This window comes from Mus musculus, chromosome 4, assembly GCF_000001635.26.
Source record: "Mus musculus strain C57BL/6J chromosome 4, GRCm38.p6 C57BL/6J".
Classification (NCBI taxonomy): domain Eukaryota; kingdom Metazoa; phylum Chordata; class Mammalia; order Rodentia; family Muridae; genus Mus; species Mus musculus.
Genome location: NC_000070.6, coordinates 117,116,639 through 117,142,102, shown reverse-complemented (window position 1 = coordinate 117,142,102; position 25,464 = coordinate 117,116,639). Strand labels below are relative to the sequence as shown.

At 51.4% G+C, this 25,464-nt stretch overlaps 3 protein-coding genes across 8 annotated transcripts; 2 read left to right on the top strand and 1 right to left on the bottom strand.

Annotated features, from left to right (window-relative positions):
• The first annotated feature begins 8,139 nt into the window (after positions 1–8,139).
• Positions 8,140–13,448, top strand: Plk3 (polo like kinase 3). Of its 2 annotated transcripts, none has more exons than NM_001313916.1 (15): positions 8,140–8,451; positions 8,601–8,708; positions 8,798–8,914; positions 9,069–9,198; positions 9,289–9,376; positions 10,107–10,202; positions 10,295–10,493; positions 10,604–10,730; positions 10,950–10,990; positions 11,286–11,379; positions 11,512–11,595; positions 11,698–11,860; positions 12,014–12,143; positions 12,704–12,817; positions 12,925–13,448. In NM_001313916.1, exons 1-15 carry the CDS (start codon positions 8,239–8,241, stop codon positions 13,114–13,116), a joined length of 1,896 nt encoding a protein of 631 aa, NP_001300845.1. In that variant the 5' UTR covers positions 8,140–8,238; the 3' UTR covers positions 13,117–13,448. The 2 variants fall into 2 exon arrangements, with proteins under 2 accessions (NP_001300845.1, NP_038835.2); NM_013807.3 differs by having other exon boundaries at positions 10,950–11,041.
• Tctex1d4 (Tctex1 domain containing 4) lies at positions 13,365–17,560 on the bottom strand. Of its 5 annotated transcripts, none has more exons than XM_006503100.4 (5): positions 17,516–17,560; positions 15,245–15,307; positions 15,015–15,121; positions 14,759–14,827; positions 13,365–14,132 (listed from the first exon to the last, which is right to left on the bottom strand). In XM_006503100.4, the coding sequence occupies exon 5, from the start codon at positions 14,119–14,121 to the stop codon at positions 13,462–13,464; it is 660 nt and encodes a 219-aa protein (XP_006503163.1). In that variant the 5' UTR covers positions 14,122–14,132; positions 14,759–14,827; positions 15,015–15,121; positions 15,245–15,307; positions 17,516–17,560; the 3' UTR covers positions 13,365–13,461. The 5 variants fall into 5 exon arrangements, with proteins under 5 accessions (XP_006503163.1, XP_006503162.1, XP_006503161.1 ...); XM_006503099.4 differs by having other exon boundaries at positions 13,365–14,129; positions 17,516–17,558; XM_006503098.4 differs by lacking the exon at positions 15,015–15,121.
• Btbd19 (BTB (POZ) domain containing 19) lies at positions 16,445–22,884 on the top strand. Its single transcript, NM_001384196.1, has 8 exons — positions 16,445–16,774; positions 17,963–18,164; positions 18,321–18,374; positions 19,825–19,884; positions 20,621–20,689; positions 20,774–20,905; positions 21,007–21,132; positions 21,242–22,884. Exons 1-8 carry the CDS (start codon positions 16,689–16,691, stop codon positions 21,374–21,376), a joined length of 864 nt encoding a protein of 287 aa, NP_001371125.1. The 5' UTR covers positions 16,445–16,688; the 3' UTR covers positions 21,377–22,884.
• Positions 22,885–25,464: the final 2,580 nt, after the last annotated feature.

Sequence of the window (25,464 nt, the reverse complement as noted above, 5' to 3'; positions counted from 1 at the left end):
CCTTCCTTCCTTCCTTCCTTCCTTCTATTTGAACCTGGTTCTTTCTGCAGCCCTGGCCGTCCTGGAATTCAGTATATAGACCAGACTGGCCTCGAACTCACAGAGATCCACCTGCCTCCTGAGGGCTGGGATTAGTGTGTTACCACTGCCTCGGCTTGCTTTAAATTTAAAAATTACACTAACTTATTCACTTATTCTGTGTATAGGTAAGTCAGTTCTTTCCCTCTACCATGTGAGTTCTGGGTACTGAATTCAAGTTGTTAGTGGCAAGTGTTTTAACTCAGGGGACCCTTCACACTTTTGAAACTTAAAGTTATTTATTTGGTTATCATCAACACCCCCACCATCATCATCACAGCTGTGTGTGTATACAATGGGCATGTGCAGGTCAGAGGATAAATTTGTGGAATCTCTTTCCCCCTTTATATGGGTTTTGAGGGTGGGACAGGGGTCACCAGTCTTACATGGCAACCGTTTTGTTCTTGTAGAATGTAACTCTGTACGCCATGCTGGCCTCCCTCGATCCAGGAGGTGGGTTGTAGCACATCACAGATAATGAGATCTCCTTGCAGATTAGCCAGGTGTTTGCTCCTGAGTCTGAATCCTAACCTCTTATTCTTGCCCTGTCTTAGCTTCTGATCAAGAGATATATGACTCTGAGTTGCCAAGGGAACCAGGAGTCTAGACCATATGCTCAACAGAGCAGACACAGCATTCAGGGATGGACACACAGAGAGCTCAGAAAAATCTCAGGCTCTCAGCCCTGGAAAGATGAGGCAAGCTGGATCTGCCCACGGGAAGCTGAGTTAACCTTGGGGAAACTGTTTCATCCTGTGAACTTTTATTTCCTTCTGAGGATTATAATCACTTCCATATCACAGGCTTACTGGAAGCAATCAATACACTAAATGCCCAGGTCGGCTCCTGGGCCATGGGAGGCCCACAGATGGGGAGCAGCTGTCAGGGAGAGGAGGCACAGGCAGGCCCTTCTATTACAGCATCCCCAGAATACTGTCCATAGAATACTGTCTACATGCACAGGGCCCCTTGGTTTGATACCATGGCGGAGAGTTGAGAAAGATAATGACATCTAGAAAGCTCCTCCTGGTATCCTGGCTCCCAAAAGAAGATTCAAATAGCTTGTTCACCTTCCAAGTTGCGCAGTTGTCTGGGGGTATAGCTCTGTGGTAGATTCTTTTCATTTTAAAATTTATTTATATATTTTTTAATAAATATATTAATGCTCTATCTGCACATACATCTTTGTGCCAGAAGAGGGCATCAGATCCCTTTATAGATTAAGTCATGAGCCACCTGTAATTTCTGGGAATGAACTCAGGACCTCTAGAAGAGCACCCGGTGCTTTTTTTTTTCCCCCCCAATTTTTTATTAGGTATTTTCTTCATTTACATTTCAAGTGCTATCCCGAAAGTCCCTTATACCCTCCCCACGCAGCCAGTGCTTTTAACCACTGGGGCATCTTACCAGCTCTTAGATTACTTTCTAGATGGCCTTGGACTCAATCTCCAGCACTGGAGAGAGAATGAGAAAGACAGTTGTGCAGGGGGCTCGCAGTGCCATGTTGTGGCTGAGGGTACAAGCCAGGGGAGGAAAGCAAAGAAAGGGGACAGGACATCCCTGGAGGGATTCGGGTGAGGGTCCTGTCTTGAGTGGCAAATGTAGGTCAGATGGCCTGAGCTCAGCCTTCGATCTGAAGCCTAGCAAGAGCTTGGCATCAGACGCTTGGTGAGAACATCTCTTCAGTGTTGGAAAGGAGAACCGGAGAGCCGGGAGTGGGGCCACAGCGTCAGCTGTCAGCTTCACCTCCCCAGAAGCCCATTAAGGCTATCCTGCCCACCATTACCCCAGACCCACTTCCAGACTCCGGTGGCATTGGCTGACTCCAAATAACTCTTTTATCAAACCCCAAAGCGTAATCTAGCCTTCCAAGGTTGTCCACAAGCAGTCTACCTGTTGGCTGCCTACCTACTTTTAGGCAACTTGGGAACCTTGCAAAGTTAGGAAGGGAAAGAATACTTCTAACCCCACCCTCCAGCTTGCAGAATCATTTTAGGGTCCAGTCCTTGAAGTGTTTCAGATATATATATTTGGTTTTGGTTTTTTGAGACAGGGTTTCTCTGTATAGCCCTGGCTGTCCTGGAACTCACTTTGTAGACCAGGCTGGCCTCGAACTCAGAAATCCGCCTGCCTCTGCCTCCCTGAGTGCTGGGATTAAAGGGGTGTGCCACCACCACGCCCAGCTGTGTTTCAGCTATTTTTAACTTTTGGTTAAAAAGTAAGGGTTTTGGTTTGGGCTTTATTATTATTTTTATTATTATGGTTCTTTTGTTTGGAGATGGCCTACTGTAGCCAGCTAGCTTGGAATTTACTATTTAGCTGAGACTGATCTTGAACCTCTACCTCCTGGGTGATAGGATTGTAGGTGGTGATGCTGGTCTAGGCTTATGTCACAAAGGGCCAACTGCGCTAACCCCCAGGTGTTTTCTTCTCTTCCTCCTTATTTTTCTTTCTTTTGGTTTTTCTTTTTTGTTTTTAAAAGATTCATTTATTTTATGCATGAGTGCTCTATCTGCATGTACACTTGAAGGCCAGTAGAGGGCATCAGCTCCCAGTACAGATGGTTGTGAGCCACCACGTGGTTGCTGGGGATTGAATTCAAGACCTTTGGTAGAACAGGCGGTGCTCTTAACTACTGAACCATCTCTCCAGCTTTCTTTTGTTTTTTTCAAAACAGGGTCTCACTGTGTAGCCCTGCCTGTCTTGGAACATGTTCTGTAGAGTAGGCTGGCCTCAAACTCAGAGATCTGCCTGTCTTTGCCATTTGAGTGCTGGGATAAATGGTGTGTGCTATCACCACCTGGTTCTAGTTGTTTTCCTAGACAGTGTCCTTTACAGTTCAGGCTTCCCTACAAACTATGTATGAGAGGCTGACCTTGAACTCCTGATCTTCTGCCTCCCACTGCCAAAGGCTGTGGTTATAGGTGTGTGCCACTATTCCTGGTTTGTGCAATGCTAGGGTTCAAACCCATTGTTTGGTTCTAGGGATTGTCAGATCGCAAAAAAAATCTCATGACAAATGGCCAACTATGGTGCCTTAGCACATCGAGCTGTCTGCTGGACCTCTAGGCTCACTCAGCACCTGCAGCTCCTTCCCGATCTCCTCACCCCTACCTCCCACGCTCTGCCTAAAACCTCAGCAGCCCAGGGGCTTGGCTTCCCCTCCCCTCCCCTGCCCTCCCCTCCCCTCCCCTCCCCTCTCCTCCCCTCCCCTGCCCTCCCCTCCCCTCCTCTCCCTTCCCCTCCCCCTAACTCAGCCTCAAGCTCTCTGTCCTCTTGGTCTTCTTCGCTTCCTCTCTCATTCATCCTCTACCACTCCCACCCCCACCCCCACCCCCACCCCCACCCTCATGCTCCTGCTCTGTCTGCTGGTCTTGTTCGGTCTATTTCTTTCTCTCCTTGTTCAGGTCTCTTCCAGGTGCCCTCTGGCTGTTCTCGCCCTGAAATCTACAATAAAAACCTCCTTAGCCACACCCAGGAGCTGACAGGTGTTCTCAGTTTCATTTAGGGATCAAACCTCATGCCTGCTAGACCAAGGAGTCTCCCAATGGCGCTCCACCCCCACCCCAACTTGTAGTTCTTTATGGACCCGTGAGCCCTCACTTCAGGCCGCCAGGAGCACAGGATCCTGAGCCGTGCTACGCCTGCTTGACTTTTACCCAGCTCTCAGGGTTCACTTTAGAAATCTTACCCGGTTCGGGCGTGGTGGCGCATGCAGGCGGATTTCTGAGTTCGAGGCCAGCCTGGTCTACAAAGTGAGTTCCAGGACAGTCAGAGTTACATAGAGAAACCCTGTCTTGAAACAACAACAAAACAAACAAATTCATAGTTAAGACTTGGTTTAAGATTATGTAACTAAAGCTGGCCATGGTGGCCTTTAGTCCCAGCACTCGGGAGGCAGAGGTAGGCAGATCTCTGAGTTCGAGGCCAGCCTGGGCTACTGAGGGAGCCTCCGTCCCTCTCCTTGGCTTACACATGATGATCTTCCCTGCATTAACCTTTTTTTTTTGTTTTGTTTTTTTGTTTGTTTGTTTTTCGAGACAGGGTTTCTCTGTGTAGCCCTGGCTGTCCTGGCACTCACTTTGTAGACCAGGCTGGCCTCGAACTCAGAAATCTGCCTGTCTGTGCCTCCCAAGTGCTGGGATTAAAAGCGTGCACCACCACCCCGGGCTTGTGGTTTGGTTTTTCAAGACAAGAGTCCCTCTGTGTAGCCCTGGCTGTCCTGGAACTCATTCTGTAGACCAGGCCAGTCTTGAGTTGCTTGTTTTCATTCATCAGGCCAAGATGATCTGGGTCGGTGATTAACAGAAATCAGCTCCTGTTTCTTAGTCTCTAACCTTCGTGTGTGCGCACCAACACCTGTACACCAACACATGTAATTTTAAATTCTGTCCTTCTCTGGGCACTTGCACTTCCACACACACATACACAGAGAGACAGAGACACAGAGAGAAATTAATAATAATTGTTTTAAAAATAAAAAACAGGGGGCTGGAGAGATGGCTCAGCAGGTAAGAGCACCCGACTGCTCTTCCGAAGGTCCAGAGTTCAAATCCCAGCAACCACATGGTGGCTCACAACCATCCGTAATGAGATCTGACTCCCTCTTCTGGAGTGTCTCAAGACAGCTACAGTGTACTTACATATAATAAATAATAAATAAGTCTTAAAAAAATAAAAATAAAAAACAGGAACTGGAGAGATGGCTCAGCAGTTAAGAGCACTGACTCTTCTTCCAGAGGTCCTGAGTTCAATTCCTAGCAACCACATGGTGGCTCACAACCACCTGTAATGAGATCTGATGCCCTCTTCTGGTGTGTCTGAAGACAGCTACAGTGTACTCATATATACATAAAATAAATAAATAGATCTTTTTTTTAAAAAAGTAAAAAGCAAAAAACAGAAAAATCCAAGAAACCTGTCCTGATTTGATCTTGCACCTCCGACTGTGAAAATAATTTTATTAATTTATTTTTTGTCATTTGAACCATTCAAGGTTATTTTGTTATGGCATCTCCAGCAAAGTAATACACAGACATCTTAATTTATTTTCCAGATATAAAGCTGTAACATCAAGCTGGGGATAGTTTAGTAACACTTGCCTCCCGTAGACAAAGCCCTGGGCTTAATTCCCAGACCATAGCATAAAAGTAACCAGTAGTGAATATATCTTTTTCAAAGATCTAATTTTTATTATTTTATGTGTGAGTGTTTTGTCTGCATCACACATGGCCTGGTATCCTGGTGCCCAGAAAGGTGACGGGCCTCCATGATTCCCAGGATGCTGGGTCCTTTGCAACAAGTGCTCTTAACCACTGCGCTAACTCTCCAGGGCCAAATAGACAGGATGTTATTTACTCCAGGTTAGTCTCAGGTTCACTCTGCAGGGAGACCTTTTTCACTTTTCTGCAGCTGTGATAAACACCCAGACCAAAAGCAGCCTGGGGAGGGAAGGTTTATTTCATTTTATAGGTTACAGTCAGTCACAGAGGGAAGCCAGGGCAAGACGCTGAAGCAGGAACTGAGGCAGAAACCACGGAGGAGTGCTGCCTCATGCCTGGCTCCCTCACTTGCTCCTTGTTAGCTTCCTTAAATAATTAATTACACACGTACTTATGTGAGTATGCACATGCCAGGTACCCAGCTGAGAAGGCTGGAGGTGTAGAGTTCCCCAGGAGCTCTGGTCACTCAGTGAATTCAGGTCCTCTGACAGAAAGAACACTGTGTTCTCCTAACCGCTGAGTCATCTCTCCAGATCACTCGGCTAGCTTCCGTCTATAGTTCAGCTCTACCTACCCAGGGGTGGTGCCACACGCGGTGGGCAGGGCCCTCCCATGCCAATCATCAATCAAGACAATTCCTCCCAGGCCAAAGGTCAACCTGAACTGTGTAGTTGCCCAGCGAGACTCTGTCAGATGACTCTTCATTACGTCAGGGTGACAGTTGACTTTAACTAGGACAACCTTGGACTCCTGAACCTCTTGCCTCAACTCCAGCTCAGATTTTTGACTCTGTCTTTTGAAGCTCTACCTGTGCTTCAGGCCATGTGACCTGAAGAGTTTGTCCTTTCTGGCCCTACCACTACCTTCTCCGCCAGGGAAATTGCTAAGCATAGCACCTAGGACTTTCCTGCCCACCCCTATCATTTAAACTACTAATATTTCTCCTGGTCTTAGGCTTTTTGGGACGTGTGTGTGTGTGTGTGTGTGTGTGTGTGTGTGTCCATGTCTTCACAGTATGTACATGCAAGATGAAATGCAGATGAGACCAAAGGCAGGGACGGCCGTATGCAATAATCCCAACAAGATAGGTTATGATCCAGACCAGACACTGGGGAAGGAGGGAGCTGATTCACAGCTGTATGTGTGTGTTTGTTGGTTTTTCTGGGTGCTCCTTGTTTACTTCCGTCTTAGCACTTTTCACAGCCTGTAATTACTTTATTTATGTACTTAAGTCTGTTTCCACAATAGAGAAACTGCAGAAACTAAGTAAGGGCTGCAGCCTTGGCCATTCTTATTGGTAGCAGCGCCTGCCACTTTGCAGATGTTTTCAGTAAATCTGAGGTCTGAATGTATGGCTCCAAGTGAAAACGAAGGCTACACAGCCAGCAGGAGATCTGTGACCCCTGGAGAAAGTTTAGGGATTAAGATTCCACTGGGGAAACTAGGCAGGTGGTGGCATACTCCTTTAATCCCAGCACTCTGGAGGCAGAGACAGGCAGCAGATCTCTGAGTTGGAGGCCAGCCTGGTTTACAGAATGATTCCAGGACAGCCAAGTCTACACAGAGAAACCTATTTCAAGGAAAAAAAAAAAAAAAAAAAAAGATTTCACATCGAAGCCGGGCAGTGGTGGAGGGGCAGAGACAGGTAGGAAGTCAAGGCCAGTCTGGTTTACAGGTCGAATTCCTGGCTTCCTGGAAACTCTGTCACAAAACAAAACAAAAACCAAAACAACCCTCCACAACACCCCCCCCCCAAAAAAAAAACCCACACAGAAAAAGATTCCACATAGATCATAGATTCCTGCCACCTACTTGAGTTTATCTGTAATGGACTTCAAAGCTAACTGCCCAGTTGCAGGTCTCTAGCACCTAAGAGTGTCCAGTTCTCATTCCTCACTGTCTGGCCTTTTGCCTGCTGACTCGGTGCAATAGGTATTTTTGAGAATATGATGGGGAACTCAGGGTCTGGGGCAGAGGTACAGGTCTGGAGTCCCATCATGTCAAAGGTGAAGACAGAAGGACCTCGAGTTCAAAGCCAGCCTGGATCACATGACAGCTACTCTGCCTCAGCTCTCCTTTCCCTCAGAAGAATAATAAGGTAGAATTGGGTAGCAGAAGATGTAGCCTGGAACATGGTGAAAAACAGTGAATACTGGGAGGCAGGGGCAGGTGGATCTTTGATTTCAAAGCCAGCCTGGTCTACATAGTGGGTTCTGGGACAGCCAGGGCCACACAGAGACACCCTGTCTTGGAAAAACAAAACGCAAACATAAAACCTTGAATACCAGGCTCTGTTCCACAAACCCATTGCACAGTCCCAGACCAGGTAAATCGGGCTCTGCAGCGTGCTATTCCACAGTCCCCGAAGAGGGCAGCATGCTCTGTACCAGAGCAAGAGATGCTTGCAGGAAACCACCTGTGTTGGTGATGTGCACTGAGCAGTTTGCAACACCCCTGTCTTTCCTCCCCAGTTTGAATGCTAACCCTTACTGTTGCTCGAAAGAGGCCTCCGGATAACTGGCCTCCACTCCGACTTCAGCACACATTCTAAGGATGAAGGGGAAAAAAAGAGTCACTTGCACTGGGTAGCCTAGAGAAACGGAGCAGGGTTACACCTGCCAGGCGACTAGCTCAACCGGGGCTCCTTTAAGGCCAGAGCAGGAGGAGTGGCCTTTAAGAACGCCCAGGCAAGGGAAGATCTTTCAGGTGACGTAAGGCGGAGCAATGGGCGTGGCCTCTCCAAGCCTGGCAGCCAGGAAAGGGGCGGAGCTCGAGATGACGAAACACCGGGGAGGGGGCAGGGGTTCATTGATAAAAACGTCGGACTCCCCCTTGCCCTGGCGCGATCGCAGCGTAGAGAAACCAGGCAGCGCCACGCGCGGCCGGGGCCGGGCGGAACCGAGAACCAGCTCGGCAGGCGCTGCGCCGCGCCGTCCGCATGGAGCCCGCCGCCGGCTTCTTGTCTCCGCGCCCCTTCCCGCGCGCGGCTGCCCCGTCCGCGCCCCCCGCCGGCCCGGGGCCGCCTGCCAATGCCTCCCCGCGATCGGAACCTGAGGTGCTGGCCGGGCCACGGGCGCCGGATCCTCCTGGTCGCCTCATCACCGACCCTCTCAGCGGCCGTACCTACACCAAGGGTCGCTTGTTGGGCAAGGTGGGTCGGGGCTCCGGGGTAGCGTTGACGGAGGTGGAGGGGAGCTCTGCGGACCCGACCGGGCCACTCCGGAGGTGGAGAGGAGCTCTACGGGCCGGATCCGGCCACTCCGGAGCGCCCAGATCGATGATGCAGCTTCTTCTTTCTAGGGGGGCTTCGCACGCTGCTATGAAGCCACTGACACCGAGTCTGGTATAGCCTACGCGGTCAAAGTCATCCCACAGAGTCGCGTCGCCAAGCCGCATCAGCGCGAGAAGGTGGGTCCAGGCCCTGCGGTCCAAGGGATGGGGAGGGGATGGTGGCGTGGGAACCCTGGAAAGATGAGGATTTCACTCCCCTGTCGCAGATCCTAAATGAGATAGAGTTGCACCGAGACCTACAGCACCGCCATATCGTTCGCTTTTCACATCATTTCGAGGATGCTGACAACATATACATTTTCCTGGAGCTCTGTAGCCGAAAGGTCCGGAATGGGGGCGGGGTGGGTTCATTGGGAACAGGGGTAGGGGAGGAAGCGGGTTCTTAAGATCCAAAGCTGTTCTTGTCATCTTTAGCAAACACAGATGGAGGGAGGGTCTGGGAAGGCAAGCGGGGTCTGAAACAGTGACTTTCTGCAGTCCCTGGCCCACATCTGGAAGGCCCGACACACCCTGTTGGAACCAGAGGTTCGCTACTACCTGCGCCAGATCCTTTCTGGCCTCAAGTACTTGCACCAGAGGGGTATCTTACACAGAGATCTCAAGCTGGGTGAGATTCCTGCGTCTGGTCTGAAGGGTGGAGACCTGCGGAGGGATGAAAGGCGTTAAGAATCTGACGCGTCTCTCTGCTACTGTCTAGGAAATTTTTTCATCACGGATAACATGGAACTGAAGGTGGGGGATTTTGGGCTGGCAGCTCGATTAGAGCCCCCAGAGCAGAGGAAAAAGTGAGTGAGGGGATGGTGGCCACAGCCTGTTTGTGACACAGATGATGTACAAGGTGACCAGATATGTACTTGGGATAACCAGGGAAGGGGTAATGATGGGTTTTCTGTATGTGTGACAGTAGAGGTGGCAACCTAGGTCACTGGGTTAGGTGAAGAAGGACAGCAATCTTATGAGTGTATGGCACAGATGGGTGTCTAGGATTTTTGGAAATGTATGGGGAAAACATAGGCTAGGCAGTCAGCATGTGTAAGACACTGAATGGGAATGACAGATCATGATGGTACCGTGATACCTTGTGTGTGTATGTGACCCTGCTGTGGTCACTGGGACAGGGTGTGTGTAACTAGCATGTGAGGCAGGTGAGTCTTTATGAAGGTTATGACAGCTGGTGTTGGCACAGACAGTGGGAGGTGACAGCCTAGTGAGTATTTGCAGATGGGAGTGGGGGGAGGGCTCAGTCATGGACCCTCTGTATTGACCTTGGGAGAGGGGTCTTTGATGGGTCAGGGCCTCCTGTCCTGCAGAGCAGCTGAGCAGCTGGGCTAGAGGGGTGGGTGAGGGTTCAGCTGCCGTGTTCTCAGCATCCATTGTCCCAAGACAAGCAGGAGCTCTCTGGCCTTTGGTGACAGGCAGCTGCTTTGTCTGAACTCACAGCAGGGGCAGGAATGGGGGCGGGTACCAGCACTGGGCTGGGTCTGAGCCTTGCTCTCTCTGCTCTGCCTTTTTCAGGACCATCTGTGGCACTCCCAACTACGTGGCTCCAGAAGTGCTGCTGAGACAGGGCCATGGCCCCGAGGCAGATGTGTGGTCGCTTGGTTGTGTCATGTGAGTGTCAGTCATTGGTGGACAGGTGGTAAGTGCATGGATGGGGGGGGGTCCCCACTACTTTATTCCTGATCTCCCATTCCTGGGCATAGGTACACGCTCCTGTGTGGGAGCCCCCCATTTGAGACTGCTGACCTGAAGGAGACATACCGCTGCATCAAGCAGGTTCATTACACGCTACCTGCCAGCCTCTCCCTGCCTGCCCGGCAGCTCCTGGCTGCCATCCTCCGAGCTTCACCCAGAGACCGCCCTTCCATTGAACAGATTTTACGCCATGACTTCTTTACGAAGGTCTGTGGTTCTCCAGACACTGGAGTTCAGTGTTCATGTTCCTAGAGGACACACAGGAACAGGGCCCTTGGGGGTCTCACTGACACTGTTTTCCTGACTCTCTTCCTCAGGGCTACACCCCTGATCGGCTCCCGGTCAGCAGCTGTGTGACAGTCCCAGATCTGACACCCCCCAACCCTGCGAGGAGTCTGTTTGCCAAAGTTACCAAGAGCCTGTTTGGCAGGAAAAAGAACAAGAGTGAGTCAGGTGCCAGTGGGCTGAGGGTATAGAGCAATAGAGTGGCTTAGTGGCTTGTTACATTCAGGGGGAGGCGGGGTGGGGGGGGTGTGCTTCCAGGGTGTCGGTGTCTTCAGACTCCAGGGAGAGCATGTGCTGTCTAGACACTTGGGAAGATCTGCCCGTGTGTGAACACTTTCAGGCAGGACCCAGAGGGCTATTTTCTCCTTCACCCTCCAGATAAGAACCATTCTGAGGACCAGGATAATGTCTCCTGCTTGGTGAGTGGCCTCATGCGCACATCCATCGGTCATCCAGATGTCAGGCCGGAGGTAAGATGCTCACGTGAGCCATTATTCCCCTGACTCACCCTGACCCTAGCAGCTGAGGGAAGCCCAGCATAAAAGGCTGATGAAGCATCTAACCTCGTGGTGGCCTAATTGGCTGTGTCTCATTAGCCAGCTGAGGCTGACCTGGGGTGCCCTGAGAGCCGCCAGGGACAGGGCTGGGCCATTGGACTTTCAAGGATTTGGATTTTGGGGCCTAATTTTATTCCCTCTCTCCCCAACTGTCCAGGCTCCTGTAGTTTCAGGCCAGGCCCCTGCCAGCTTGGTAGAGACAGCTGCCGAGGACAGCTCGCCCCGTGGGACACTGGCCAGCAGTGGAGATGGTGAGGAGCCACAAGATGAGAGGTGCTAGGGGCTGCTGAGGTAGAGACCAGGGGCTGAAGGAAGTAGTTGGCTGAGGGTGAACTGGGCCCAGGGTGGCTCTTGCCTAAATGTCAGTGCCCTATTCCCTTCAGGGTTTGAAGAAGGTTTGACTGTGGCCACAGTGGTAGAGTCTGCCCTCTGTGCACTGAGAAACTGTGTGGCCTTCATGCCCCCAGGTAAGGCTGGACTCTGGTGCATATGAATAGTTTGCAAGTCCAGAGGCGGTGGGGGGGAGGGGGGTTGGGGGAGTCTTCATTTCCCTCCTCTCCTCTTAACAGCCGAACAGAACCCAGCCCCGCTGGCACAGCCAGAGCCTCTGGTGTGGGTCAGCAAGTGGGTTGACTACTCCAACAAGTTTGGCTTTGGCTATCAGCTGTCCAGCCGCCGTGTAGCCGTGCTCTTCAATGATGGCACACACATGGCCCTGTCAGCCAATAGGAAGTAAGTGCTGTTTTGGCGTGCTTTGTAATTAGGCTTGCTGGGTACCACAATACCAGCAGGGTTGCACCGTGGTGTGTGTTTCTGTGCTTAGGGGTCTGGGGAAGAATGGTGGTGCCGGGTTCCTCCTCCTCCTCTCTACGTTCCCACTTTCAGGACGGTGCACTACAACCCCACCAGCACGAAGCACTTCTCCTTCTCCATGGGTTCTGTGCCCCGAGCTCTGCAGCCTCAGCTGGGCATCCTGCGGTATTTTGCGTCCTACATGGAACAGCACCTCATGAAGGTGTGTAGGCTGCGGTGGGGGCACTTTAGGGGGCAGGGGTGGCTCAAAGGTAGTGGCTGAGGGCTGGGGAGATGGCCCAGCGGCTAAGAGCATGGACTTCACTTCCGGAAGTCCTGAGTTCAAATCCCAGCAACCACATGGTGCACAACCATCTGTAATGGGATCCAATGCTTTCTTTTTGATGTGTCTGAAGACAGCTACAGTGCACTCACATACATAAAATAAATAAATTGTGTAAAAAAAAAAAAGTGGGGCTGGAGAGATGGCTCAGCAGTTAAGAGCACTGGCTGCCCCTCAGATCCTGAGTTCAATTCCCAGCAACCACATGGTAGCTCACAACCATCTGTAATTCTGTAATGGGATCTGATGTCCTTTTCTGGTGTGTCTAAAGACAGTGACAGTGCACTCATATATACATAAAATAAATAAATTAATTTAAAAAGCTAGTGGCTTTTAGGGAAAAAAAAAAGCTAGTGGCTGAACCTGTAAGGGAAGGGGGCATCCATAGGGAGAGACCCAGCTCATGCCAGTCCAGGGGCCTGACTTGCCTCTTCTCCCAGGGTGGAGATCTGCCCAGTGTGGAAGAGGCGGAGGTGCCTGCCCCACCCTTGCTGCTGCAGTGGGTCAAGACTGACCAGGCCCTCCTCATGCTGTTCAGTGATGGCACTGTCCAGGTAAGAGCCTACCCTGTGCTTTGGTGGAAGGTCTGGTATCCCAGGGTTCTGGGAAGGAATGTGGATCTGGTGTCCAAGTCCTGATCGCTGTTATCTTCTGTGTACAGGTGAACTTCTACGGGGACCACACGAAGCTGATCCTCAGTGGCTGGGAGCCTCTCCTTGTGACCTTCGTGGCCCGCAATCGCAGTGCTTGTACTTACCTCGCTTCCCACCTCCGGCAGCTGGGCTGCTCCCCAGACTTGCGGCAGCGACTGCGCTACGCTCTGCGCCTGCTCAGGGACCAAAGCCCTGCTTAGGTTCCAACTCGGAGAGCGGGCTGTGATCCAGATCCTGGGCCTGAGCCTGAAAGGCTTCAGGGCCTTGCCTTTGTGGCCCTTCCTGTCCCTTTGGTGCCTCACTGGGGGCTCCTGGCTGAATCCCCCCAGGGAATCAGGGACCAGCTTTACTACAGTCGGGGATGGCCTGCCCTCCCTGAATCTTACCCTTCTCTCTGAGATAAGCCTGAGCCTTAGCTCCCAGCTAGGGGGCATTATTTATGGACCACTTTTATTTATTAACAGACATTTATTTATTGGGATGTGAGCCCCAGGGGGGCCTCCTCCTGGGGTAATAAACCGTTTTTTCAGAACTTGAAGGCCTTATCATTCCCAGTAGACCGCGTGGACGGTAGCCACAGCAAACAGAGAAGGGTTGGTGAAGGTGGCAGAGGCCAGTCCATCGTGCACCGCATCCCAGAGTGCTCGGCTGACCACATGCACACCCTGTCCCTCGCGTGGCCCCAGCACCACGTTGCACACGAGTTTGTAGCGGGGTAGGTTGAGCTCCCTCACGCGGGTGTGTATCTGTTCACATAGTGCCTGCACCAGTTTCCCTGCCTCAGAACCGCAGTAGCACACACCGTTCAGCTGTGTGGTCAGTGCTGCCTCCAGGGCCCGCTGGGCACCTGCAGCTTCCCAGTGTTCCCCAGGCGCCGGTTCTAAGCGGTATGAGGGTGCCATCCTACGGGGAAGCATCAGGGGCAGCCCAGAAAAACTAACTCGTGAACCTAGAGGGGGCACTGGGCCCAGGGATGGTCGTCGACCTCCAGGACCCACTAAGGGTCCCGCCAGTGAGTTGCGGCGCGAAAAGGATGGGTGTAGGCCCGGCAGGGAGCCACGACGGGAGGCTGGGCCTGGGCCTATAGGTCGGGTCTCATCAATGCTGGGCAGGTGACCTCCAGGTTTCCCTGGTGGTAATTTCAGAGCCAGGTCTTTGGTAGTCTCCTCTTCCTGGCGTCTGGATGGCAGGGTCCTGCAAGCCATGGACCTGCCTGCTGGAAGATCCATACTTAGGAGTGGCCCTCATAGGCTGAGATCACCCTACATCCAGCCTCTTGCTCTGTGAAGTAGACACTTTTCTTTTTGAGTGTGTGCTCACACGACCTCTTGTGTGTTTGAGACAAGGTCTCATATGGCCTCCAACTCTCTCTTCCTCTCTCCTTTTTTTTTTTTTCTGAAACAGGGTTTCTCTGTGTAGCCCTGGCTGTCCTGAAAAATCACTCTGTAGACCAGGCTGGCCTGGAACTCAGAAATCCACCTGCCTCTGCCTCCCAAGTGCTGGGATTAAAGGCGAGCACCACCACTGCCCAGCTTTTCTTTCTTTTTTCTTTTTTTCTTTCTTAAAACAGTATTTCCCTTTGTAGCCCTGGCTGTCCTGGAACTGGCTTTGTAGACCAGGCTAGCCTCAAACTCATCAAGATCCATCTGTTTTCTGCTTCCTGAGTGCTGCGATCAAAGGCTGTTGTCAACTCTTTTATGTACCTGAGGCTGGCCTTGAACTCCATCTCCCTGCCTCCAACTCCGGAATGGTGGGATTATAGGCATGACTACATTCACTGTCTCCCTAGGAGACTATAGGCATATATACCTTGTCTATAGCCACTCCATAGCCCTTTCTTACCTGTACGTTTGGAACAAGTAGGTCAGATTGGGGCTGTGTGCCTACTAGGTGCTTAGAGCCGGTTAAGAGCTGTGAGAGACACAAGCAAGGAAAGGGGCTGCTTAGTCTATGGTCATGGAACCTCTACCCAGTGTTCCTTTCCCTTGGTCACAGGAGGCTAGATCCACTTCCCCTTTCTCCTCCCACTTGACTTCATCAGCAGAATGGGGACATGAAGCTGGTTTCTGGGTTTCTTCAATAGCCAGAAGGGACAGACCCGACTCCATCACTCCCACAGCTCTCTGTAGCCTCAGAGGTAGAGAACTTAATCATCTTCCCTGCTCTGTGTACGGTGGGACTTTTCTCCCTCTCCACCGGCTGCATCTGGAGGTGGGAGACATGGGGAGAAGCAACTTCCATCGTCCTGCTTGGGTCTCTAACTCCTTCGGAATCACCTATGAGACGGATGCCCTCTTCCCCTGAAACTCCCGCAGGCATCTGACTCACCTGCAGCCTTTGGCCTCCAAGCTCTGCTGGCCCCACAGTCTTCACTGAGCTGGCCTGACAGGCCTGTGGGCGAGGAAGGCTTGTGTTGTGCAGTTACCATGGGGCTGTGGCAAGCACACCTCTCCCTCCCAGAAATCCTTCCCCTGGCCAAACTCTGGAATAACCTAAGTGTTCCTGCTATGGGCACCTGCAGAAAGGAGGGGCGCTCTGAGTTACCAGGGAGAGAGGGTCCACGGGGGCTTGGAGTTCTAGGGCATCACAGGCTAAGGGAGCCGGTGCCGAGAGAGGTGCACTGTTCAGAAAGGTCCTAGTTTCAGAGCCACTATTTCATATGAATCTCTCCCTGCCTCTTCACCCTTAGCTAGCCTCCTCTAATTCACAGGTCCACGAGAGGAAAACCCACCAGGGGGCCACTGGATCTGGCCTGGCCATCTGTGAATAAGTCACGGGGGGGGGGGGGGGCTGGGATATGCTAAAACCTTGAGATTGCGGGGGCAGCTTCTTAGGAATTTAGTATCTGGGCTCACAGGAAAGAGCACGTCATGGTTCAGCATTCTCCCCAGCAGCCTCAACAAGGACAAACATTTCCGCTTCAGGGCAGGGTGGGGCTTGGATGACTTCCTTAGTTCAGAGCTATGTGCTGAAGGGAGGCCTATTGGTTCAGCGGGAAGGACCCAGGCCTGGCATGGCCATGACTCAGTGATTCTAAGTCCGGTTTCTTAACCTTTGCTGACCTACTCACGTGTCTGGGACCTGTAGGCAGCACCTCTTTCCTTAGGGGGATTGCTTTTCGGGGCTGCCAGAGGCTGCGCTACTCCTGTTAGAACTGACACCTCACCTCCCCTGCTCTGGGAGGTGTGGGGCTGCCCCCTCCCAGGCAAGCTAAGTCTGAGCCTTGAAAACCACACTTAGGTTTGAGAATTTTCCCTGATGGGGTGATGTCTCGGGTGTTTCTAAAATGCAGCCGTGGGAAGGGATTAGAAAAGCAGAGGCCTTGGATTCTGAACTCAGTGTAGGCGGGGAGCCAGCCAGCACTAGGGCCCTCAGACTCATCTTAGGGCCCTTCTACTGCTGATTTTTTTCCCCCCCTGGGCGTATAGGGAGATGGGCGGGGCCTCCTCAGGCTCAGCTCCAGTTTCTATGGAAACCCACAGGCTTCCCACCCAGCTGCTGCCTGGGCAGATTCCCAACCTGGGCCTCATCCACCACCAGCCTCTCCCGGGATCATAGGCCTTTCTAGCCCCAGCTTCTTCTCTGGGTCCTGTCTGCATCTGCATCCCTTTCCTGAACCTCAGGCCTTCTTTAAGGACCTGGGCCTTTCTGCTCCTATATTTTAGCTCCTCGGCAAACAGGCCTCCAGCTCCTGCCCTCCCTCTCAGGTCTTTCTTGGCCTGGCTAGGCCTTCTAGACTGTTCCACCCTTTAACCTACTGCCCACTGCACTTATGGAGAACCCAGGACTGGTGGTACGTGGGCAGGCTGCACCCTTTTCCACAGCACTTCGAAGCCTCATCAACAACCCCCAGTACAGGTGAGGCAGTGGCCCCCTGGGGGGTTTTCCCTAGCTGGCCTGTGAATTTGAGGAGGCTAAGGGCAAGGAAGCCCGGGAAAGAACACTTGGCCTCCCTGGGGAACTCAGTCTGTGAGGAAGTCAGCTATAGAGGAAATTTACTTGTCTGTGGCCACACTACCCTGAGAGTCAGAGGCGGGGGTAGTGGCAGATAGAAGGGAGGGCAGCTGTGTGAACTCAGGCAATGCCTGAGTTCTCTGGCTTCTCCTCCACCCCCTCGGCCCTGAAAGATGGGTTATGATTTGATTCACCCCCATTGGGCTTTCGACTGAGCACTGGAACGTCTTATCTTGAAGAGACAGAGGTATGGATGGCTCTAGCGATTCATAAGAGGAACGAAGCCCAAAGGATCGAGCCGGAGACCCAGACAGGAAGTAGTTCAAGGTTTCCGACCACCCACTGCTTGCCCAAGAGACTAGTGCTGTCTGAAACCAGGAATAGAGTTCACTGGGGGCAGGGCTGGTCATGGGAGACAAGAACTCTGTTTCCCATCCCCAGACTCTCAGAGGCTGCCCTGCTCCCCAGGGTTAAGACTGCCATAATTCTCGGTTTTTTGAGGACAGGGTGCCACAGTCTGGCCTGAAGAGTGGAGCCTTAGGCAGGAGGCTTTGGAAGCTGAAGCGCTCGCTGCTGCCTCCTACCCCTACTTAACACAGAGGCTGGGGCCGGAAGTGATTATGAAGATGGAAAATGTGGTCTCACCTCATGATGGTGATCACTGTCATGTCTGTCTGCAGTCAGTGTGCTCTGTACCCCACATCCTCACACCCTCCCACAGGAAGAAGGGTAAAAATGCTGAGTTGGCATTTGGTGAAGGCGTCCCAAGAGGAGTGTCCTCTCCCCCAAGATTCAGACTGGGGAGACATCAACCTGGCTTGCATGAGCTCTGCTATCCCCCTACCCCCCCATCCCCCCGCCCCCTGTGAACCAAGCATAGTCCACTCCCTTGAGACCTGCCATCATGGCTGAAAAGTCTTAGAGTCAAAGATATAAAGTCACCGAGTGGAACTGAGACTAGAGCACAGGCTTGTGTCTTCCAGATGTAGGCTTTGACCTCACACAAAAAGAAGCCCTAGTGTGACAGAGGTAAAGCCAACAGTGTGATCTAGGTCTGAGATCCCCTCCCCTGGCCCTCCCTCTCTTCCACAGTGATATTTGCTTTGTGGTTGGTCAAGAACGGCAAGAGGTATTTGCCCACCGGTGCTTGTTGGCCTGTAGATGTAACTTCTTCCAGAGACTTTTGGGCCCTGGGGTACCTAGTCCTGTGGTGCTAAGCACTGTGCCTGCCGAAGCCTTCTTAGCTGTGCTGGAGTTCCTATACACCAACAGTGTCAAGCTGCACCAACACTCTGTGAGCCTACCAAGCAGAGGTCTGGGTGGGAGAGAAGATGAGGATGCCCGAGTCAGAAGGATGCCCATTATGCTGTGGGTTGAGGGGTGGGGGAAACTCCCTTCTGCTCCCTCAGCCACTCCCCTCTCCCTCCTCGCCCCCCCCCCCCCCCCGCAGGTGCTGGAGGTGCTGACAACAGCTGTGGAATATGGGCTGGAGGAACTTCGAGAGGTGAGTGTCTCAGGCAAGCCATCTTGTCTCCCTTGCCTTTCAGTTCATCGTCTCCTTCATAGTCTGACCTTCTCACACAGAGTATGATAGCTCTCTGTGTACACAGGATCTGTACATGCTCAGTGTGTGCTGAGTGAGCACAGGAAGTATTTATGGCTGGTTCTTCAGTGCAACGGTGAATTGGCTTTGGCCCATGATTGAATGGAAGGAGAGACATGAAAATGCTTAACATATATGGAGGCTTTGTGCTTCTGGCTTAGGGAGGATGGCAAGGTTAAGGCCAGCCTGAACTACCTAAGGAGTTCCAGGCTAGCCTGAGCTACAGAGTAAGAGTCTCAAAACCCTAGACTTAAAAGTAGGGGTCTAAGTGTGATGGGCAAACAGCTGATGTGTGGAGAGAGATTCTTGGAGAAGGAAACCTTTGTGTCAGAGCTGGAAGAACAAATAGGGTTTTGTTCAGGGGTGGGAAGATGACATTACAGTCACAGGACACTCAAGGAACTCCTTAGCTGTGTGGTGGACTGGGAACTTGGGTGTGGGGTGAGCTGGGAAGGGTACCAGGAAGCTGATTCACACAGGTGCTTCAAGAATCGGGACTTGCCGGGCGTTGGTGGTGCCCGCCTTTAATCCCAGCACTTGGGAGGCAGAGGCAGGCAGATTTCTGAGTTCAAGGCCAGCCTGATCTACAGAGTGAGTTCCAGGACAGCCAGGGCTACACAGAGAAACTCTGTCCAAAAAAAGGAAAAAAAAAAAAAAAAGAATCGGGGCTTTAGGCTGGGAGTGTAGGTCAGTGGCAGAGCACTTGCCTAGCATACTATAGGCTCTGGGTTTAATTCCTAGCACCAGCCAGGTGTGGTGGTGGTATGTACCTATATATCCAGCACCCAGTAGGCAGAATAGAGGAGGATAATTCTAAGCTCAGGGCTAACCTTGTCCACAGAGTGAGTTCTAAGCCAGCCAGGGCTACACAGCAAGACCCTGTCTCAACTCTTCCTTCCCTGGACTTTTGACGCAAGGATAGTGGAGATTCATTGAAAGTTTTTGGCAAGGGAAAGGGACTGAGAGAAGAGGGAAAGGAAAGGGCCTGTCAGATCAGTGCAGAAATCCAGAGGGTGTGGCCGAGGAGGAAATGGCAGTCCACAAGAGGTAGGTGGCCCTGAGAAGGGACAGCTGGCACTGCCCAGTGCCTTTTTGGAGGAAGAGACTGGAGTTTTTGGATGAGTTTTACCAGAGACAAGTGTACCAGAAGGTGCTTTGCTGGCCTCCAGGCCCTCTGGGCTTGCTAAATTACAGGTCTGAACAATTGCATCTGTTTTCCAAATCTGGGCGCTCAAGGTGGCGCTGGGGCTGCTGGGAGTCTGAATGAGTCATTGCTCCAAGCTCCATTGTTTCTGGGATAGGACTTGGAGTCTTGACACCGGCACACAGGTCGCTTCATTTCTGTCCCCAGCTCTGCCTGGAGTTTGTGGTGAAGGTGTTGGATGTGGAGCTGGTCTGTGAGGCTCTGCAGGTGAGTACTGATGAGCAGCCCTGTGGATGAATCTGATGTTTAGAATGTGGTCCTCCAATGGCCTATAGAATGGCCTCCTCCGTCAGAAGCCCGGACTGGTCTGTCTGTTAAAGAACAATATGTGCTCAAGGATATGCTTATGAAAGAAATTCTGCCTGTGCTCAGATCTGTAGGGTACAGAGTATATCAGTAAGGTCATATGTAGGACGAATAGGCTGGGAAAGGCAGGTGTGATGACACACACCTTTAACTCCAGTACTTGGAAAGCAGAAGCCAGAGTTCGAGACCTGCCAGGGCTACATAGTGATCTATTAAGAGTGGGAAAAAAGAGGTTGAAAGATGGTGGTGCATGCCTTTAATCCAAGCAGAGGCAGGTAGATCTCTGAGTTCAAGGCCAGCTTGGACTACAGAGTGAGTTCCATGACAACCAAGGTTACCTAGAGAAACTCTGTCTTGAAAAACAACAACAAAACAATTCTAAACATGGATAGTAGAAAGGTGGGGGTGTGGAGTTTAGAAGCCAAGCTTGGGCTCAAAGATGGAGTTTGAAAGACCTGAACATGGTCTCCTCTACCCCACACCTGTGTGCTCTGCACAAGGCACTTTGCCTACTTTCAGGAGACACTGCAGGTGCTGCTAGCCTTCTGTTTAGATTGTGCTCAGTGGCAGTACCTTGTGTGCAAATCTGGGTTATCCAGCTTCTTCAGTCTCTAGCCTAATCATACTCTGCTCTCAGGTTGCTGTAACCTTTGGCCTGGGGTCACTACAGGAGCGGTGCATAGCCTTTATAGAAGCTCACAGCCAGGTACAACTCCCCATCCTTATACTTGTAACTTGTAGCCCCCCCATGCCATTTTTTCTCTGCCCTGACCGACACACCGGCCCATAGGAGGCGCTCCGCACCCGTGGCTTTCTGGAGCTGTCCGCCACCGCGCTGCTGCCTGTGCTACGCAGTGACAAGCTCTGCGTGGATGAGACTGAGCTAGTCCAGGCAGCCCGAAGCTGGGCACGCGTGGGCGCCGTGAGTGGGACCTGGGGGGAGGGCGAGGACACCGAAACGGTGCAGGCCACGGGAACTCTGTAAGCGGGCAGCAGGCACGTGCTCAAGGCTCGCTTCCACAGGCGGTGTTAGAGCAACCCGTGGCTGAGGTGGCAGCTCCAGTGGTCCGAGAGCTGAGACTGGCTTTGCTTGCCCCGGCGGAGCTAAGCGCCCTGGAAGAGCAGAACCGACGGGAACCGCTCATCCCGGTGCGGACGCCAGTAACCAAACTCAGATCCACTCTGCCACGTGGGAACGAGGAGCAAGGGCGGGAGGCTTGGGACTTCGGTCTGCGTGGTGACCCGCTTTCCCCTACAGGTTGAACAGATTGTGGAGGCATGGAAGTGTCACGCCCTACGGAGAGGAGATGCGGCCCGGAGCGCGCCGTGCCGCCGGCGGAGGGGTACCCGGCCCCGGGATCACCATCGCTTTCTGGACCTTCGTTTCAAATGATCCACTTCCGGACCTTCCCAGGAAGTTGACTACATCCCAAACTACAGCTCCCGAGGTGCTCTGCGTTGGAGGTGGGCTTCCGCTCCCAGCAAGCTCAGCCGCCGGATACGGGAAGGACCGCTCTGCGTCTAGAGTGAAACCTAAGCCTCTGTGGAAGAGTAGGGATTGCGCAATGGGCCCAAAGTTGTGGCTTGGGTGATGTCCTGAGACCGGAAACGAGGGTGGCCTTTGTTGCATAAGCTCATGCGGCATTCTGCAAGTCGATCATTCCTCTACGCCCCTCTACTCGGATGACGCGATCTCTATGTAGCTCATCCTCTTTAACAAATCAGCTTCAGGCTCAGCGCAAATTCGAGCTTCTCACCATCTTTCCCAACCCTGGAAATAGTGTTAATCTTTTGTGCGGATCTGGAACCCGGACCTCATTCTTGCCTACCTCATGCCTTTTCTCCCTTCTAGGGTCTCTTCTGCTGTTACCCTAGCCAGTGCCCCTCACTCCTTTCTCTGTCAGGGGACAGTATCCATCCCTATGATGGTCCCATCGCTTTGATTGTCAAGCTTTTCCTCCTGAGCCCTTTAACGTCCATACTGCTTTCCAGGACAGCCTACAAAATTTCCTTGAGATTTAGCAATCCTAAACTCTGCGTTTGGGAGTTCCAGAATTATTGGGGGGTGGGATGGGTTGTCGACAATCTCTCACTGTAACCCCATCTGACCTAGAGCTATTTAGGACAGACTAGCTTTGAACTCACTGCGCTCCGACTGCCTCTGCCTCCCTGGTACAGAGATTAAAGGCGTGTACTATCGCTCCTAATTCTGGCTTTACATAAAAATATATTGCTTATGAATTAAAGATGAATATTTGTATTCTGTCAAGATGGAAAAGGTGGCTGCCCAGTGGGACCACTCCTGGCACCCTTCTTTGGATCATGAACACTGAAAGTAATTTGCTGCTTGCTTGCCTGTTCCATGCTTTTGCTTCCTTTACATCAACTTTAGAAGCCATGTACTAATCTGTACTAATACTGCGCTTCCATTAGCTTTGCTGTATTGTGATGAAAAGGCTTTTGAAATTATTATTATTTTATTTTATTTTATTTTTTTGGTTTTTTTGAGACAGGGTTTCTCTGTGTAGCCCTGGCTGTCCTGGAACTCACTTTGTAGACCAGGCTGGCCTCAAACTCAGAAATCCGCCTGCCTCTGCCTCCTGAGTGCTGGGATTAAAGGCGTGCACCACCACGCCCGGCCTCTAAATTATTTTTGGGAGCTTGGAGAGTCTTCAGATTGCTTTAAAGCACCCATCCTTTTCCTTGAGGATAGAAAGCTTTTGTTCATGCAGGCTGTCTTCTGGACATGTGTTCTGCGAGGCAAGCATAGCATGGCGGCATACATAGGTAAATGTCAGCACTTGGGAAGTGGACGGAGGAGGATCAGCAGTTTGAGGCTAGCCTAGGTTAGTTACAAGGTGAGACCTGTTTCAAAAAATAAACTGAGCATGATGTTACACAGCTTTAATGTCAGCATTCAAGTTTCTGGTTTGGTAAATCAACTTTGGGAATGTTGGTAAACAGAACTGACCGAGTGGAACCCTGGACCGCAGCCACTGTTCTCCCTGGTTCTCTTGACAATTGCTTGACTGGGACCTAGCTCTGTCTTCCCTCCTAGGGTCTGGGTTTGGTAAATTGTTGCTTCTAATGTTACTGTTTTGTTTTCAGAGAGGGGCAGAGCACCCCATTTAGACTGAGCAGCACAGGACAGCTCTCAGGCAGTAGCCGGACCACACAGGAGCCGTATTACTACCCCTTGTGCAGGTCTCATCTCTGCTACTTTTTTTATTTTCTTGGATTTTGAGAAAGGGTCTCTCTGTTTAGCCCTGATTGTTGAAATCACTACATCCACCAGGCTGGCCTTGAACTCACAGGCTGGTCTTAAACTCATAGCAGTTCTCCTGTTTCAGCCTTCCGAGGATACCAGTGACATTACCAGTGTGAGCTGCTACACTCAGTAGCATCCAGTTCTTCTTGAAGGATGGCTTGGGGTTAGGACAAAGGAAGTCGAGGAAGACTCTATGTAGAGCCAGGCCATGGGGGTGGGTGCACACCTTTTATCTGAGCACTCGGGAGGTAAAGGTAGGCAGATCTCTGAGTTCTAGACCAGCCTTGTCTACAGAGTTCCAGAACACCCAAAGCTACACAGAGAAGCCCTGTTTCAGAAACAAACAAACAGACAAAACAGGTCCTAGGCAGAAGAAATGACACGTTCAAAGTTATGGTGATACAAATATTAGTGAAGTATTCTTGTCCAGAAGTGTGGTGTGTTTTTAGAAGGCTGTGTTTGGCAGTGGAGGCTAGCCCTAGTGGAGCTTGGAAAGGGATTGAGTTTAAGCTAAGGACTAGGGAGCCGTGAAAGGCTGCTAAGCCAGAAGGTAAAGTAGGGCTAGGTGCTACGCAGGTTGAGCTGACTTTACAAGTATGGAACTTCTCACCCCAGGCTAGATGAGATCAGTGGCCAAGGCTGACTGTGCCTGGGGGTTCAGCTCTGACTGGACTTGCTTAGTGACACCTTCATTCTTCAGGACCACACTGATCATGCAATCAGGGTAAAAACTTTCAACACAGCTGTGAACAATGTTTCTGAAAGGAACCGCGCCTTCTGCGAGGCTGATTAAGTGATCAGGACCACATGATGTGGGGCGGTTGGAATGCTCCAAATCTAGAGCCATTTTATCTTGGAACATCTTTGGCCCCCACAAGAGCCATTTATTGTCCTCCGAAGGTGACATCACATCTTTGTGACTATTAGGCAAATCTTTTGAAATGTACAAGTTCCTAGTTTCTAACCAACAGAAGGGCCCAGGACACTGACAGCATCTGTGGTTGAAATGCTGCTCTTTGGTCTGTGGTAACCTTGGCCACCTAAAGTTTCCATCAATGTGTCATACAGATTCGTTTATTTATTTAAAAGATTTACTATTTGGTAGACACTGTAGCTGTCTTCAGACACCCCAGAAGAGGGCATCAGATCATATTACGGATGGTTGTGAGCCACCGTGTGGTTGCTGGGATTTGAACTCAGGACCTTTGGAAGAACAGACAGTGCTCTTAATCTCTGAGCCATCTCTCCATCCCCTATTTATTTATTCGTTGTATTGTTTTTCAAGCCCGGTTTCTCTGTGTAGCTCAGGCTATCCTGAAACTCTGTAGCTCAGAATAGCCTGGAACTCACAGAGATGTGCCTGCCTCTGCCTCTCAAGTGCTGGGATTAAAGGCAGGTGCCACCGCTGGCTTTTCATTTTTTAGAAGACAATTTTTGTGTTGCTGAGATGGTGTCAGTAGATCAAGGTGTCTACCACCAAGCCTGATAACCTGAATTCAATCCACAGGACCCATGTGGTAGGAAAGCTGACTCTGACCTTCACACTAGAAACATAGCACACCAACACACACCAGTACACCGTATGCCATCCCAAACACCAAATAAAATGTTAAAAAAAAAGACAGCATTTCATGTGGCTGAGGTTAATCCCAAACCCACATAGTAGAGGACAACCTCTAATCCTACCACATAAATGCTGAAATTGCAGGTCTTCCTCACCATGCCAGCTAGTCTTTTTGGTTTTTTCAAGACAGGGTTTCTCTGTATAACCCTGGCTGTCCTGGAACTCACTCTGTAGGCCAGGCTGGCCTCAAACTCAGAAATCCACCTGCCTCTGCCTCCCAAGTGCTGGAATTAAAGGTGTGTGCCACCACTGCCTGGCATAATCTCAATTATTTTAAGGCATTTTAGTATTGGTTTAGCTGCAGTGTGCTTTGTGTGTGTAATGTTTGGTTGGACTATGGTGTTCCAGCCTCTGTGTGGGAGGTGTGAGGCGGCAGTGCACGTGGGTGGGATCATTCCTGGTAAGCGGTGGCTGGAACCCAGGATGTCTAATGTCCGTTGGGAGTGCTCTGACTGTAGCCCAGGGGTGTGTTCAGCTTCTTCCATGGCTCTGCACAACGGGGCTGGCCAACTCTCCACCATCAGCACCTTACCTCGGTGACGTCGCTGGCTTGTGTACTGATATCCTACATGGTTAACTGGCCATCGAA